Below are 16,110 nucleotides of genomic sequence, written 5' to 3' on the forward strand. Positions count from 1 at the left end.
GACAGTCTATGCTAACCCCCCAAAACTAAAATAGAAGAACCCTTTGGCCTCTAATCCAAAACATTACAGATTCTATGAATAAAGATTGGGTTGTCATAGGGAGTTTTAATGAAATTAAAAATATTTCAGAGAAGAAAGACGGTGGTAGCACTAATACTAGAGCCTGTAGAAAATTTGCGGCTTGGATCAACAACTGTGACCTGATCGACTTGGATTTTTTAGACTCGAGATATATATGGAGAGGGCCGCTATTGGAAGGATAGGATAGAGTTTTCAAGGGACTTGACAGAGCCCTTACAAACCCCCAGTGAAGACTATCCCATAAGGAAGCCACGATTAATGTTCTCCCTAGGTCCAATTCTGACCACCACCGCCTCTTTATTACTGAGGGACAAGAAATGAACAAAAACAGAGATAGACCCTTTAGATTCGAGCTTATGTGAACAACACACCCTGAGTATGATAATTATCTTTGATGGCACTAGAAGAAGAATGATAACTTCATCAGTAACCTCAACAATATTAGAACAGAACTCAACTACTGGAACAGAGACACCTTTGGAAACATCTTCAAAGTAAAAAAAAAAAAAAAACAAAGATTATGAATAGGTTGGCAGGCATCCAAAGACACCACACCTATGGGAACAATCCTTTCTTAGATTAGCTTGAGACATCCCTTCAGAAGGAGCTGATTGACATGCTAGATAAAGAAGAGATCTTTTGGCTACAAAAATTCAAAGAGCAATGGATCTCAAAGGATACAAGAACACTAGATTTTACCATATGAAGACTATTATCAGAAAGAGAAAAAATGAAATCCTAAAACTAAGAGATCAGGAAGGCAATTGGATAGAAGAGGAGTAGCAATTGGAAAATCACATAGTGGACTACTTTCTCGATCTCTACAAAGAAAAGGTAATGAGAATTCCTTCACACACTTTAACAAATCCTTATCCTGATCTAGATTTATCTACTTGCAGAGCCTTGGAAACAACCCCTATGGACGAGGAGTTTAAAAAATTCCTTTACAACATAGGCTTTCTCAAAGCACCAGGAGAGGATAGTTTTCCAGTTATTTTTTACAAAAACAGCTAGGACCTCTTAAGCAGGAAGACGTGTAACCACATCAAGAAATGTTGGAACAACCCAAATCTCATCAAAGAATCCAACATCACTCTTTTAACTCTTATCCCCAAAATTTAGAATATGAAATCTATTGCTCAATTTAGGCTCATATCCCTCTGCGATGTGAGATATAAAATATTGTCTAAGATTTTGGTGAAGAGACTAAAGCCCATTCTATATGAAAGAATTTTTCAATACCAATCAAGCTTCATACCTGGCAGAAACATTCAGCATAAAATTCTTATTGCGAAAGAGCTTATGCATAATAAAAAGGATAAAAGGGATGAGAGAATTCATGGCCATCAAGATTGATTTTGATAAGGCATATGACAGAATTAATTGGAGTTTTATCAAGCAAAGGTACGAAGTTTATCAACTTCATCATGGGAGGGGTTCATTCGGTCAGTTACAATATCTTATGGAATGGAAGCAAAACCAAAGATTTGACACCTAGTAAGGGTGTAAGGCAAGGAGACACCATACTTCTCTATCTCTTTGTGATTTGCATGGACTATCTATCTCAGCATATTGAAGAAGAAGTGGATGAGGGGAACTAAACCCTATCATGGTGGGGAGAAATAGCCCAAAAATCTTTCACCTTATGCTTACGGATGATCTCCTTCTATTCGCGGAAGCTTCTATTAGTCAGATCACTAAAATTAAATAAATTTTGGATAATTTTCATACTGCGGCAAGGATAAAAGTCAATAAAGACAAATATACCATAGTGTTCTCCAAAAACACAACACCTCAAATCAAACAGGATGTCATTAGCAGAACTCAACTCAAGGAAAGCAATGTTCTAAGGAGGTATCTTGGGGCCATGATAAACGTACAACAACAAAAAAGAAAAAGATAATTTCAAGACCGTTATTGAAAGAGCCCAAAACAAGCTGAAAGGGTGGAAAAGTATTACCGAGAGAGTCATGTTTTCAGTTTAATTTATTAAGAAAAGTATTATGTTTTGAGTTTAATTTATTGAGAAAAAGGATTTTATTTTGAATTTGATTTATTAAGAAAAGAGTTATGATTTGAGTTCGATTAGACGAATCGATTAGATGTCGGATCGAGAGCAACAACTAGTAATGGAGAGGTATTCGGACCTGAACACGAGCTGTGGGAGGAGAGCTGCTGCCGCGATCATCGGTGGGTCGGGGGTGTGGCCACCTGTAGGGACACTCCGATAACAAAGTAAGTATTCGTACGATAAGATGGCTAATTAGGGTCAAAATGATGTACCTTGGGGGAAGGTAGGTCCCTCCCCATTTATACCTTGTACTCGGGTGGACCTCTGACTCAGACCCGTCCGTTTGGAAGCTTCTGCTAGTTGTCTAGATTTCCCTCGGGAGATAGAGCAACGCACAGTCGTCTTCACGCATATAGGTCGACAACCTGTCAGGTTGGTAAACATAAAATAAATTCTCAGCCTTTGTTGGATTGGGCTGAAACAATTATATACTATATTAAATAAATTTCAATAAATATGGTTATATTTTAAAAATATTTACAGTATAATTTTTATTTACAAAATTATTCACTTAATTATAAGCATATTTTTTATTTTCAAAATTTTTTTATTTTTAATTTTATTCTTAACATTTGATTTTGATTTTATTTTTAATATTTTAATATGTTTTAATTATATCTTTTTAAGTGTGAAAAATATATATGTAACACAACAACCTTATACTGATGTACGTCAGTGTAAGATTGTCACATGTTAATGACACTTTAGTATAGAATTATCCAGTTGACATCTTCGTTAATAATGTTAATTATCAAATATATAATTAAAATAAATTAAACTTTAATGAGAATTTTTTAAACTTCGAACCTCCTACACAAAAAGATAGACTTTACTCTAGAAACATGTGATTTGAGAAGTTGCATTAGATTAATTAAAACGAGGGAATCGCCGATACCGATGCCGAAACAGAAGAAAGGTATAGCTAGTACGTAGTGTATATATATATATATCATCCATATGAGAAAGAGTTGTTGAGTATCAAAAGGCAGCGATGGCAATTCCGTGGTCAAACATTTTCATTGTGTACTTCCTGGTTATATCTGTACTCAATATTTTGCTTCTTCATTATTCTGCGGTTACGGGAGAAACTTTTAAGTATTATTATGACACTACCTCTCTAAAACGAAGCACCTTCCCAGAGGACTTCATATTTGGTACATCGTCTTCTTCATATCAGGTTTGACTTATTACCACTATACTGCCTGACATAATAACAAAAATAAAGCTGCATTTCTATCTTAGCTTAATTAGTGGTATAATGTTTGGAATGAAAAATTTAAAATAATAAAAAAATTATCTACTTTTCTTTCCAATATCTCTAACTTTTGAAATAATAATAATAATAATAATAATAATAATAATAATAATAATAATAATAATAATAATAATAATAATAATAATAATAATAATAATAAATACAAGAATTTTCTATTAGAGAAAAAGTTATATAGTTTTCCCTTTCCAGTATCTCTATTTCTCATTCTAAAGACGTCTTGTTCCCAAATTTCTATCTCGCCTCTTGAACCAAGTACTGATAATATGCATACATGTTATATTTGAAGAAAGAAAAAAAAATATAAATTAAAAAATAAGCGATAAAAATTTAAAAAAAAAAATAATAATAATAATAATAATAATAATAATAATAATAATAATAATATATTTTTATGTGAATAATATTAAGAGATATTTTTAATTATATTATTTTATTAATTTTATTTGTATAGAACAGAAATGCAAAGAGATAGAGAATGAGAATAATGAGAGAGAAAAAAGAAAGAAAGATAAAGAAAAAGAAAAAAAAGAAGTTTGTTAAATATTTTGTGATACATTTTAATTTGTCAAATTAATAATATAAAATATAAATTATAAATTAGATGTAGTTTGAGAATGATAAAGAGAAATAGAGAAGGGAAGATGTAAATAAGAGAATAGAGGAAGGAAACTAAGTTGATTAATTTTGAAGAGAAATATTTCATCTCAATTTTAATAAGAGGTATCATATGACATATTTTAGTTGTTAAATCAGTAATATAATGTAATTATATTTCAATTTCAATATTAATTGTAATTAAAGTTACATATTTTAATTGTCAATTTCGTAATTAGTCATTCATAATGATATATAACAAAGATAGAGTAGGTAAAAAATGAAAAAAAAAAACCAAAAACTCTTTAATTTTAAAATAAAAATTTTGATTTTAATTATAATAAAAAAATTACATATAACATATTTTAATTATAAAATTAATAATATATAATAGATACCAAACAAGCAACTGTACTTTAGTTCATTTCATATAGTTTAGTTATAACGTCTTAAATATTATTGTATATTGAGAATAATAATGCCATTTAAAAATTTTAATTGATTGAAATAAAATTATCACTTCAATTTTCATTATTTCTAACATATAGCTTAATTTACTTATCCAATTTTAGAATTTCAAAAGATAATAAAATAAAAAGAAGAGAAAGAATGAAAAAAAGCGGGTTTGGCTCTATGCTTTTCTTTCTTTTATTTTGTTTTGTTTGGAAGAAAGTTTTAGTGTCACTTGGGTTCAATTAAATGTCCTGTATTTTTCTTTCTCTCACCCCTTCTTTCTCTTTTTCATGAAAAGTATGAAGGTGCAGTGAATGAAGGAGGTAAAGGTCCAAGTATATGGGACACTTTCACAAAGAAATATCCAAGTAAGGAATTTCTCTCTGATCTTTTTCTTTTGAATTTAGTAGAGCATACTTAATTTCATTATTTTTATTTTATTTATTTATATAGTATATAAAAATAAAAGAATTAAAACATAATATAAACATACTTTTTATAATATTTAAGTTAAAATATTTACATATATAGTTATAAAAGATTTGAATAAATTTAACAAAATAGTATTATTTTTTATTAAGTAAAATAGTAATAAATTACAATGTGGTTTTAACTATAACTTTTGTGGATTTGAAGTTTTATATAAAATAATTTATATTTTCAAATAATATTTTATTTATTTTAATATCAATATGATATAAGTGCTTAATAATTAATATAGTTTGGTCATGAGGGAGTACTTGGGTCACTTGGTTTACTTGGTTCTACGCTTCTAGCGACTGATTTTTAGAGCATAGCATACACTGGTGATAATGGACTCAGATCATGGTAGATATCTGTTTAAAATTTTCGCTTACTTTATGGATAGATCCACATCCAAAGGATCATGATATCATTTTTGAATTATTTTATTATAAAAAAAAAACTATGATCATAATTATCGAACTCGTTTAACTTTTTATATTTTAAATATTTTAATTCTTGTTGAGTTATATAATTATATTAGAATTAATATTTTTTATTAAGTATACTTATAATATTTGTGGCCTTTATTTTCAACTTTTGTGAATCCTATGCAGATAAAATAAAGGATGAGAGCAGCGGAGAGATAGCGGTTGATTCATACCATCGTTTCAAGGTATATATATAATATATAAACATTTGTATTTGCCTAGTTCTATTCAAGACAGCTCATATCACCCAAATATAGGAACATGGTCCACAAGGGGTATTGGCAGAAATCATTTTTTCTTTTGAAAGAAAAACAAAACTATATTTTAATTTGTTCTAATAAAAAAATGAACAATTTCGTATCCTTTTCAAGTGCTGGTTAATTTCAAGCAGCTCACTACTGGCTGAGAGAAGTGAAAATATTTCTTTCTTCAGGAGGATGTACAAATAATGAAGGAATTAGGGTTTGATGCTTACAGATTTTCCATCTCATGGTCAAGGATCCTACCAGGTGTGAATTAATAATGCATATTCCCAAGGTCATCTATTCTTTATATATATATATATATGAAATTTAAAATCCATAAAACTACTTAACAAATCTGACTCAAATCTTAAGAGTTATTTTAAAATATATACTGTACTGTGTAATATTTTAAAAATATATAGAATATATCACATGTTCAATTCTGAGTTTGGGGTGAAGAGCCTAACAATTTCTATGGTTTTTAAGAAATTATGGGGACACATAACTTGAGAGTGATAAAATTAATAACAAGTTGTAGTTTCAGTGAAATTAAAAGTTTAGTCTCAATGATTTGTTTGAAGTATTCAGATCAATTTAAGGATTTTGTTAGATTTTAGAGGTGTTTTTTTGGAACATAGAGATTTGTAATTAAGCTCTATGTATATTTTGCTTCCTTAATTTTTTTTTTCTCTGAGAGCCAAGCTCCTGCTCTTCCCAAATTTTATTTTTTTTTTTCTTTCTTAAAACAGAAATTCACTTCAAATTGATTTATAATTTTTTCTTATGACAAAAGAAAAGAACTTTGAACGCGAAATGGAAATTGATTTATAATTGAAATTCTCTTAAAATGAATTTTGACATATATATAGAAGATAAACTAAAAGTAAAAGATGGTCATAACTCATAAGTTTGGTGATAATATATCCTTTGGCAACCGCTGATTTTGTAACTTATACTACTATTTATTTTATTATATAATCACGTAATAACAGGTGGAAACTTATCAAGTGGAATAAATAGCGAAGGCATGATATATTACAACAACCTCATCAATGAAATTCTAAGAAAAGGTTTGATATATATATATATATATATAAAATATTAGGAACATCAGAATTTATTATTTTTATTTATTATTTAATTATTAATTTAATTTTTTAGTTTAATAATTTAATAATATATTTTATTTTATATTTTTAAATATTAATAATTAATTAATAACAAAAATAATAAATTATAATAGTTCTCTAATAAAAGAGAATAGATTCTCTTAATTGTTAAAAAAAAATTGAAAATATAAAATATAATTTCTAATCCTTCATTTTTTTTTTATATTTATTTTGGTCTCACTTATAAAATAAATAGTGAAAAATCACATTTTACTCTCTCCATTATTAAAAAAAAATGGCCTTGTGGCCTCCCCCACAGTACGATATGTGTATGACAAGTTTAACGGCTTGTTAAGTGTTCTCTAATCTACGGGGATCGCTCTAAATAGCTTTTGTAAAGTATAGTTCCATCCACCCGTATGTATGCATGCGGCGGTCCGGGAACACTTTGGGGTGAACACCCATCCGAACAAGTAGGCAGTGCCCATACGTTCCGACGTGGCGCAAGAAAATCAACGAAGCTTACTGCCCAACCTGCGCTCCAGCATAATTACTTTCTAGAGAGAGTCTAACTTCGCCGGAATTGGGTTTGTGTTGAGTGATCCATTTCCATATGTGTATCTTATTACGTTCACCGATTTTTCTTTCTTTCGTTTATATACTGTTTTTTCTAATCCATCATACAAATAGAATCTAGTTACACACCCTTACACTCTAACTATCATGCAACTGCAGCTGGCTTTTCCTTTTCCTCAACACCAACCGAACTATAATGAAGCTATAACACCACCAGAATTTAATGAAAATAAAAGCAATTAAATGAAGCTATAATGACTTTAACAGAAAACAAATAAAGGAGCATAAGTAAATGAATAATAGAAGAAGACATTAAATTGGAACAATTAATTAATAGTAATTAAATAAAAATAATAAATGACAAAATGTAAATTACAATGAAAAGATTGAAGATATTAAAAACCGAGAATTAAAAGAACAATTAAATGACTAGAATTAGAGTTAAGCAGTAGAGGACAAGAATTAAAAGAAAGTTAATAAATGACGTGAATCATAAGAAAACAGTAACAGAGAGGGTTGGAGATGTTGAATCTTCATGATCAATGAAACCCACTCTCTTTTCAATAATGCAAAGTGTGATTTCTGGCAAATCATAAATAATTAAATCTCAATTTTTTGGTAATTCAATCTCTTTTGACTTAATTAATTGTCAATTTTTTTATTAATTGCTGATGAAAAGAGGTAAAGCATAATTTCTGATTCAAAACCACATAATTCTTAAGATCTAGATTTACATTGATTCAACGCCACTTGCTTATCAAATTCTAAATCCAAAATCAGAAGAATTGTGAGAGAAGAGTTTTAAGTTTAATTATTATGATCCATTTTTCAAGTTCTCAAAGAATTCAGGTGAGATTTGAACTATTTTCCAATAGATTTAAATCTTTATGATGAAGAACAAAACTTTCTTAAAACAACAATACTTGAATCAAGAAGAAGAGGAAGACATCATCAATTCATTATTATTTAACAGAGCTTCTCCCCTTAATGGAGAAAAGTTTAGTTGCTCATAATTAAAAGAAAAGAAAAGTGGATATCGAATATGTACAGATGAAAAAAGAATGAAAAGGTGTGTGTAGAAGTGGCCCTCACAAAGTTTTCTAAATGGGCTTTTATAATGCTTCTCAAATTTAAATGAAAATCAAATACAAATTACATCAAATTCAAATTTATTAAAATGACTAATTCTAGATGATTCTTGCTTTATTAATGGATTCTTTTGTGGCCTTGATTACTTGTCACTTGTGGCCTTTGGTTACATGAAAATGAGGTAGACTTAGGTGATAGTTTTGACCATGCATTGGAGACTCCAAAGATTGGCAATGTTAAAGGCGTGTGTGGCCATGCACTCTTCATTAATAATTGGTGTTGTACGGCACTCTAACAAGAAAAAATGAAGCTCCAGGGGCCAATTTGTGCGTGGCATTGAAGTGCTCACACGCCTCAATAAAATTGGCGTGTTTAACGCTATCTTTTAAAGCAAAATCAAGCTCCTAAGGGAAGCAACCATCGAAGGCGTTAAGGAAAACTAACGACTTGTCTTTGTGACGTGTTTAACACCACCTTTTAGTGTAAAATCAAGCTCCCAGGGGAAGCAACCATCAAAAGCGTTAAAGAGGACTAACTCTTCACAAAATTGGCGTGTTTAACGCCACCCTTAGCACCAAGAAGTCTTGAAGGCGTGTTTGTGCGCTTCGCTGCCAGTCCAAAATGAATGTTCACTGTAGAGTATTATATATTGTTGGAAAGCTCTAGATCTCAGCTTTCCAACAATATTGGAAGTGCGTCATTTAGACCTCTATAGCTCAAGTTATGCTCCTTCAAAGGTGAAGAGCTCAACCTGGCATTTTGCTAATAAAAGGATCCAAGGCGTTATTTGAAACACACGCTTTATTCTTTTGGCATGTTTAACGTCTTGTATGTTTGAGAGCTGTTTTTATGAAGGTCGTTCGTGGTCCAAACTTCATGTCCACCATAAAATATTATATATCGTTGGAAAGCTTTGGATGTCAGCTTTCTAACGTCGCTAGAAGCGTATCATTTGAACTTCTGTAGCTAAAGTTATATTCCTTCAAAGGTGAAGAGATCAATCTGGCAATTTGGTTGAAAGAAGGTTGAAGGCGTTATTGAAAACACACACTTTTATGTTCTGGCATGTTTAACACCGCTTCTATGTTGGGAGCTAATTCTATGAGGGTTGTTCACGGCCTAAACTTCACGTCCACCATAGACTATTATATATTATTAGAAAGCTCTGGATGTCAGCTTTCTAACGTTGCTGAAAACACATCATTTGGACTTATATATCTCAAGTTATCTTTATTGGAGTATGAAAAGGTTAGTGACTCGCTATTACTCTGCTCAGCTTTCTTCCCGTGGCAAAGATTGGTGATTTGCATCCTCAGATTCAGCATTCACTATTGATTATTATATATCGTTGGAAAACTCTAGATGTTAGCCTCTTAACGCCATTGAAATTATCTCATTTGGAGCTCTATTGGAATAGGAAGAGGTCAAGATTGTAAATTCTCTTTGAACTTCACTTAGGCTTGTTTCCAACTTTTGCTTCCTGGGAGGTTTCTTCCTCTTGCATGCCACCTTCCTTGCTTTTCCAAAGACTTCTTTGATTGACCATTTTCTCCTTTATTTTTTCCTAACATCTTTCAATAATTTCCTACACTTATCAAAGCACAAAGCCACTCTAAGAAGCATTGATTAAAGCAACAAAATTCTCAATTAAAAGAAAAAATTACTAACTTTGTTCAAAGAAAGAAACTTCAATAAATATTGATTAAAAGCATGAAAATCTTAATAAAAATAAGAGATTACTATCCTTATTCAAAGAAATAATAACTAAAAATAACTAAAGATACTCATGCAACACCACTAAACACAAAAAAATTCGAAAACACATAAATGAAGGAGATACAAAACAGAACTTCAGCAAAGGAAACGCATAAAGAAAGAGCACTAACATGTGCTAGATATGAAAAAGAAGAGATGCGGAATGCAACGATCAGCCCAAACGGTAGCACCAACAGCGGAGGAAGAAGAAGATAGCACAGACAAAGAAGTTGCAAAAGAGTAAAAATGAGCAGTTACAGCGAGAGAACAAGGAAATAAACCCCCAAAATAATTAATGGATAATACCAAGGGACGAGGGGCAAAAAGGAAAAAATGCAAAACCTCCCTTCCTTCTCTCTCCCATTAAACGCCATAATGATGTCTTCGAAATCGCAACGAACAAAGTCCCATCACCAAGAAAAGTAACGGACGGATAACGAAGCAACCAAGCACACCAAACATCGCGAAATCCCAATCTCGTCCGAAGGCAAGGATGACGCTCTGTCTTCCCACGCAAGACTCGTGAACCCTAATGCCACGGAGAAACGAGCTTACCCAACGATGAGACTAAGCAAGCATACTCTCCAGGTCTGGGGACAACTATTTCGGACCCGATCCTTGGGTCCCCAAACGGCCTCTCCATGACCCAAGTCCCCAGGTCCAAGCCTTGACCACAGCCCAAATTGGTTAAGAGATCGCCAATCTCTAACTAACGTTTAAATTCGAATACCTCCTTTATCTTAACCAATAAGATAAGATAAGATAGCAGCAGAAATTATATAAAGGGAGACAGGGGCTCCCTTAGGTACATTACACCCTCACAATCCTAACATATACCTCTTAGATCCATTATGACTTGAATATCAGACTGTGTCTTTATAGATACCACCTCCGCTACTCTAAAAATCTGATCACGTCATCACCGAGACCAGCGAATCTCTAATCCTTCCTTCAACTTATACCAGCGAAGCCTTGTACACGTAACTAATATATTCTCTAACCTTCTAATTTCATTGCCAACTAAGCCTTCAAGTTGCTGCTGGTGCATAAATAATAATTCTACAAGATGCAATATTTGCATGATGTAAGGATATAGAAAAACAATTAGTAAAATTTGGGAACGAATTAGAGATAAAAAAGGATAAAATTCATCGGGTAGAAAGGAAATTTAGAGAGAAGAGAGGTGTCTTAAGATATTTCACAATTCATCACATATTTCTCTTTCACTAAATTTTTAATCCTCTATTTTTAATACTTCTAATTATATCAAACCTATATTTATTATTTGGGTCAAGTCTAATTGTACTTACTACAATCCAATCATACTCATTATTACACATGCCTAAGTATTTGACACTCCCGTTTTTTTTTCACTAATCATGGATTAAATAAAAAATCATCCTACACCTTTAATTTATACATGTCTTTTATTAATGTCTATACTCATCGATCAACTCGTAGTTGTAGCTTCAAAAATTTGATTTTTTATTTTTTCACAAGAATGTTAAAGACAAAATTTGTGGAATGCTTGGCAACAGGTTTGACACCCTTCATAACACTTTTCCAATACGATTATCCCCAAAGTCTCGAGGATGCATATGGTGGCTTTTTGAGTCCTCAAATTGTGTAAGTTAATATTAACAATATAATTATGACACAAAAAATAACAATCATTAGGGTTTTGCCAAGTGAAACTTTATTTAAAAATTTTCACTTAGTATCCTCAACCAAGGCAAAACCCTACTTATTAATCATAAAAAAAAAATTCTTAAATTACAAGAAATGGAAATACATATGATGTGTTTCGGAACTTGTCATCATTATAGGAAGGATTTCACAGACTATGCAGAGGTATGCTTCAAAGCATTTGGTGACAGGGTGAAGTACTGGATAACCTTTAATGGGCCATCCATTTTCTCTAAATTGGGTTACACAATTGGAAAATATGCTCCTGGAAGATGCTCAAGTTGGCTAAACTTGAACTGCACAGGTGGTGATTCAGCTACTGAGCCCTACATTGTTACCCACCACCAACTTCTTGCCCATGCTTCTGCTGTCAAACTCTTTAGGGAAAAGTACCAGGTCACCTCTTCATTCTTTTTGAAAAATGTTATTTGTATTATTTCGTTCTAGATATTTTTATGATAATAAAATTATTTATTCCAAAAATTTAACTTGTTATATAAAAGTGTATAAATAAATATATATCTAATTATTTTACTCACAAAATTTTTTTTTTAATCTTTTGATCATAGCAGTTTTGATACTATGTTATAATAAAGGTAGTAAAAATTTTCTAAGATTAAAAATAAGATATTTTTATTTAATTTATTTATTTTTGAAAGGAATTTTGTGATATTTATTGAGAATATTAAAGAAGATAGATGTTCTTACTCATTAATATTACTCAAGCATGGTGAAATCCATAGAAAAATACTTTTCTTGGTATAGGCTTGGGTTACTAATTAACATGAATATAAATAAAATAATGAATAAAGTGATAAATAAATTTCTGAAGATTTATATTTCAGATAGATTAATTCTTAGAAAAAAATTAATAAAATTTTTTATGATAGCAAACATAGACAAATTAATTTAAATAAAATCTTCTATCTTTATTCATAAGGGTTAATTCGAAGGTCATGTATCTATATTTATTATTTTAAAAGATTTTATTAGTATTTTTTAAAAAAAATTAATCTGTATGAAATATAAATTTTCAAAGATTTATGTGTTAATTTACTCTAAAATTTCTTTTTAATATTTTATTAGTAAAATCAAATTCAGGTATCATATATATTTGATGATCCTGACTCATGATATTTATTTAATTATTTGAGTATCTTCAGAATATTATATTTATTTAGTAAAAATATATTGTACTTTTAGCCTATAAATAAATACTTCTTATTATTATACATTCTATGAAAATAATAACATTTGATATTTATTCTTAACTTATCATGAATTCAAGAATCAAAATAACAAAATTATTTAATAATTATGGCAAAAAATGATTCTTATGATACTTTTCAATAAATAAGTAGTCTCTAATTTACTTATTAATCTAATTTCGGTAATCTCCACCAGGGTACACAAATGGGACAAATTGGGATCATTCATGGCACTGACTGGGTTGTACCGTTGTCCCAATCCAAGGAAGACATTGATGCAACATCTAGAGCAATGAGTTTCTTGTTCGACTGGTAACTATATTTATTTATAAACCCAAATTAACACTTGGTAAAAAGAATTAGAAAAGAAAAGAAATTAAAGGTTCTAATATAAAGTTCTTAATTAATTATTATTAAGTTCAAATATTTGCGTTTTAAGTATAAGTTGTACAAATTTTATTTGCTATTTGTTTACTATAGGTTTATGGAACCGTTGCATTCTGGTTCGTATCCAGCTATAATGATTGAGAATGTGGGAGAAAGACTGCCAAAGTTTACCGTAAAAGAATCAGATATGTTGATAAATTCTTTTGATTTTATTGGAATAAATTACTACTCTTCAGTTTATGCAGCTGATATCAAATGCCCAACTCAAAATAAAACCTACCTTACGGACTCATGTGCTGACCTCACCTGTAAGCTATATATTATGCATGCATTAAATATAATTTTCTTAAAGGATGTAGTCTAGTTAGAGTTAGTTATCAAGTTAGTTGGTTAGTTAGTGTTAGATAGAGTGTTAGTCAGAGCTACCTGGAAATAGAAAGGAAGATATATGCAATTAGGGTTTACTGTTAACTTCCACTTAGTAAACAACTATTATATATATCTTAGTTATTAATATAAAATATATATTAAAATATAAAATATAAATTAAAAATAAATTAAATTATATTTATATTTATATACAAATATATAATAATTATAATTTTAGTGTATATTTAGTATTTTATATATATATATATATATATATATATATATATATATATATATCAGAATAAATTCTAATACTAATATACTCTTTATTTATAGTATAATCCTCAGAACCATGCATGTTATTTATTATAATAGCATGCCTTTATAATTTTTTAATTTTTACAATGATAGTATTGTTATAAAGTAATCCTCGCATTGACATATTTTCAATAATGTATCAGTTGAGCGTAATGGAATACCCATCGGGCCAAGGGTAAGAATTAATTAATAAGAATGTTAGAGATCTATCAAAATTCATTATTTTTAATAATCAATTAGTCATTAATATTTAAAAATATGAAATAAAGTATATCGTTAAATTATTAAACTAAAAAAATTCTACTAAAAAAATTAAATTGATGGTTAAATAATGATAAAAAATAATATATTCTGATAGGTCTAATATTTCTCTTAATTAATTACAATATACCATTAAAATTTGATACTTCTATTATTACTACTAATTAAATGAAAATCTTCAAATAAATTATATATTCTATATATGTAGGCTGCTTCAGATTGGATATACCTTTATCCTCAAGGAATTGAAGAATTATTAATGTACATCAAGATCAAATACAACAACCCAATCATATATATAACAGAGAATGGTACATCAACATGCAAAATATTATTTAGAAATAAATAAAAACCGTATTACTAATGACACTTTTTTTTTTTAACGTAATTTGTAGGTTATGACAATTTTAGTGACGAAAATCAATCACTCAAAGACCAAACAAGGATAGATTGTTACGTTCAACATCTTTCACATGTTCATAATGCTATGAGGTGAGTAGTAATTTTGTTATTTTTTTTTTCTCAAATTGCAAATTGTTAATTAAGGTTTACCAACTAAATCTATGGTTTACATTTTGTATAATTTGAAATTTGGTAGGAATGGGGTCGATGTGAGAGGCTACTTTATATGGTCGCTTTTGGATAATTTCGAATGGTGCGATGGTTACACTGTTCAATTTGGGATCGTCTATGTTGATTTTGCTAATGGATTAAAGAGATACCCAAAGGATGCAGCCAAATGGTTTAAGAATTTTCTCCATCAAGAATATAAATCCCAGTGAAAGTGTTGATGGATGTAGACAGCAGCTTATTATTCTCTTCAAAGAAAAGAAATTTTTGCGTAGTATATTTCCTACTTTTTACTTTTTGATGCATATTTTCTATTTGGATTGATATAAAGGGATTTATTATCTTCAGTGTATTATTATCATCAGATAAAATAATTTTTTTCCTGCTATTATCATCAGAGTTAGAGAATTAGTGTCAGAGATATAAGTCATATAACTTATTATCTCTTTTTATTAGTTTAAATTTTGAAAAAAAAAAAAGTAGTATTTTAATATAATATCAAAATTTTTATAATTTAAATATTTAGAGTTTAATTTTTGTTGACTCTATAAAAAATAATTTTAGTATAAGATAAATAAAAAAAAATTTACACAAATTTAAAGAAAATCTTGCATGAGTAGCATGTTAAAAATATAATTATTAATATACTTTCTCTTATTAATTTAAATTTTTAAGAAAAAGAAAAATATCTTAACAATTAGTATAACAGAATATCATAGAGTTTAAAAAAAGTAGAGTTGACAAAAATATTTTTATATGAAAAAACTTCTCAGTCACCAAAAAAAAAAAATGAAAAAAATTGCTAATGATGAAGGGTAAAAAGTAACAAGTTAAAAAGTATATCATCGTAAGTGAAGAAAAATATTATAATTTCTTTTTAAAATGTAAAGACAGAATGATGAGAAGAATTCTATCTCAAATGGGAAAACAAAACTGTATTTCTATATTTTTTTTCTTTTTATTCTTTATTAAAGAATTCAAACCATATTTTATTTAATTTAATTGTATTTGTATTAAAGAGTAATAATTAATGTCTTATTTATATATAGGTCTAATTTGGATAAATAATTTAATTAAGTTCTTATTGAAAAAATAGCTTAAATAATAAA

At 29.3% G+C, this 16,110-nt stretch overlaps 1 protein-coding gene across 1 annotated transcript; it reads left to right on the top strand.

The window, feature by feature from the left end:
• Positions 1 to 3,143: 3,143 nt before the first annotated feature.
• Positions 3,144 to 15,213, top strand: LOC148549365 (beta-glucosidase 12-like). The gene is made up of 13 exons (XM_088496323.1): positions 3,144 to 3,329; positions 4,774 to 4,843; positions 5,555 to 5,613; positions 5,862 to 5,937; positions 6,666 to 6,743; positions 11,741 to 11,828; positions 12,029 to 12,284; positions 13,293 to 13,408; positions 13,577 to 13,791; positions 14,314 to 14,345; positions 14,640 to 14,742; positions 14,827 to 14,923; positions 15,030 to 15,213. The coding sequence occupies exons 1-13, from the start codon at positions 3,144 to 3,146 to the stop codon at positions 15,211 to 15,213; spliced, it is 1,560 nt and encodes a 519-aa protein (XP_088352449.1).
• The last annotated feature ends 897 nt before the right edge of the window (positions 15,214 to 16,110 follow it).

The sequence above is a fragment of the Arachis ipaensis genome, chromosome B8, assembly GCF_059453495.1.
Source record: "Arachis ipaensis isolate K30076 ecotype BB chromosome B8, ASM5945349v1, whole genome shotgun sequence".
Taxonomy (NCBI): Eukaryota; Viridiplantae; Streptophyta; class Magnoliopsida; order Fabales; family Fabaceae; genus Arachis; species Arachis ipaensis.

What these genes read in the sequence shown, in the direction of transcription:
- LOC148549365 (XM_088496323.1), top strand. Translation starts at nt 3,144, where the DNA reads ATGGCAATTCCGTGGTCAAACATTTTCATTGTGTACTTCCTGGTTATA. An exon ending in ATGGTCAAGGATCCTACCAG is followed by an intron (nt 5,938 to 6,665) that starts GTGTGAATTAAT and finishes ACGTAATAACAG; the next exon opens with GTGGAAACTTATCAAGTGGA. An exon ending in TCTTTAGGGAAAAGTACCAG is followed by an intron (nt 12,285 to 13,292) that starts GTCACCTCTTCA and finishes AATCTCCACCAG; the next exon opens with GGTACACAAATGGGACAAAT.